General features: G+C 55.9%; 1 protein-coding gene across 1 annotated transcript in view; it reads left to right on the top strand.

The window, feature by feature from the left end:
- LOC108229545 (ras GTPase-activating protein nGAP-like) overlaps positions 1-1,705 on the top strand; it is a 5,692-nt gene extending 3,987 nt beyond the window's left edge. The window contains exons 2-5 of the mRNA XM_017405218.3: positions 59-212; positions 318-416; positions 560-1,114; positions 1,505-1,705. Of these exons, the coding sequence (XP_017260707.2) occupies positions 147-212; positions 318-416; positions 560-1,114; positions 1,505-1,690 (906 nt within the window). The 5' untranslated portion in view covers positions 59-146 and the 3' untranslated portion in view covers positions 1,691-1,705. The remainder of the gene's footprint in view (positions 1-58; positions 213-317; positions 417-559; positions 1,115-1,504) is intronic.
- Positions 1,706-1,817: the final 112 nt, after the last annotated feature.

The following is a 1,817-nucleotide window of genomic DNA, read 5'->3' as shown; positions in this document are numbered from 1 at the left end:
CTCTGTCCCACAGAACCTGAGGACTTCCTAACATCTGTGTGTCCTCTCTGTCCCACAGAACCAGAGGACTTCCTAAGCTGAAGGAGTCCAGCTCCCATGAGTCTCTGGTGAGTCCGGGCAGCGCCGTGGAGACTCTGGACCTGAGCATGGAGGAGGACGTGTTCATCAAACCTCTGCACAGCAGCATCCTGGGTCAGGAGTTCTGCTTCGAGGTGAGAGACGCGGACACACACACGGACACACGGACACACACACACGGACACACACACACTCATCCGAATGTGTGAGGTTGTCTTACATCCCGTCTCACCTGCCAGGTGACGTACTCGGGCGGCAGTAAGTGCTTCAGCTGCACCTCGGCCTCAGAGAGGGACAAGTGGATGGAGAACCTGAGGAGAACCATTCAGCCCAACAAGGTGAGACAGAAGTCCGGTTCCTGACTGTGACAGGGGGCTGGTTCTGCTCCGCCGGAGAAGAACCTTAAACCCTGGAAACGGTCCGATTGATCGTCAGCTGGTTCTGGTTCTGGTGTTTACGGTGAGTCCGTTTGTGTCTCCAGGACAACTGCCGGCGGGCCGAGAACCTGCTGCGCCTCTGGATCATCGAGGCCAAAGACCTGCCGCCCAAGAAGAAGTATTTCTGCGAGCTGTGTCTGGACGACGTGCTGTACGCCCGGACCACCAGCAAGACCCGCCACGACAGCCTGTTCTGGGGCGAGTACTTCGACTTCTGCGGCCTGCCCGCCGTGCGCAGCGTCACCGTGCACATCTACCGCGACGTGGACAAGAAGAAGAAGAAGGACAAGAACAACTACGTGGGCCTGGTCAACATCCCCGTGTCAGGCGTGACGGGCCGGCAGTTCGTGGAGAAGTGGTACCCGGTCAGCACGCCCACCTCCAACAAGTCCAAAGGAGGCGGGCCGTCAATCCGGATCAAGTCCCGCTTCCAGACCATCTCCATCCTGCCCATGGAGCAGTACAAGGAGTTCGCCGAGTTCGTCACCAACAACTACACCATGCTGTGCTCCGTCCTGGAGCCCGTCATCAGCGTCAAGAACAAGGAGGAGATGGCGTGCGCGCTGGTGCACATCCTGCAGAGCACGGGCCGAGCCAAGGTCAGAACCCAACCAGAACCAGCTGAAGCCTGAATATGAGGCTTCAGCTGCAGCTGAGGCTGTTTGCTGCCACCTGCTGGAGGTCTTTCAGCAGATTTTCATAAACTTAACTAAGGTGGAGTCACCATGGAGACAGATGCTGAAATAAAGTGAAACAGATATTTTTATATGAGCTGAAAGCAAAGCATCGTTTCTCCAAACCAGAAAAACCTGAAATATTTCCAGATGAGGAGCGGCTGGCAGTAAATTTATTAACAGTTTAATTATTAATCTGATTATCTGCTGTTTTCACTGAATCAGTTCTGCTCTGAGGAGAAATAATGTGATGAAGAGATGAAGTTTCTGATTAAATCTGATCCTCCTCCTCCTCCTCCTCCTCGGGGGCTTCAGGACTTCCTGACGGACCTGGTGATGTCCGAGGTGGACCGCTGTGCCGACCACGACGTCCTGATCTTCAGGGAGAACACTCTGGCCACCAAGGCCATCGAGGAGTACCTGAAGCTGGTGGGACAGAAGTACCTTCACGACGCGCTGGGTGAGAACATCTGCAGCAACATCTGGCTGCAGGCAGTCTGAGCAGCCGTGGTGCGTTCAGGTGCTGCAGGCGGTCTGAGCAGCCGTGGTGCGTTCAGGTGCTGCAGGCAGAACGATGAAGCAGCCTCCTCCACCCCCTCCTCCTCCTCCTCCTCTCCCCACCTCCTCC

Source organism: Kryptolebias marmoratus, unplaced genomic scaffold (genome assembly GCF_001649575.2).
Source record: "Kryptolebias marmoratus isolate JLee-2015 unplaced genomic scaffold, ASM164957v2 Scaffold199, whole genome shotgun sequence".
Taxonomy (NCBI): domain Eukaryota; kingdom Metazoa; phylum Chordata; class Actinopteri; order Cyprinodontiformes; family Rivulidae; genus Kryptolebias; species Kryptolebias marmoratus.
The sequence above is the reverse complement of the archived record's forward strand: the minus strand, read 5'-3'. Positions and strand labels throughout refer to the sequence as shown.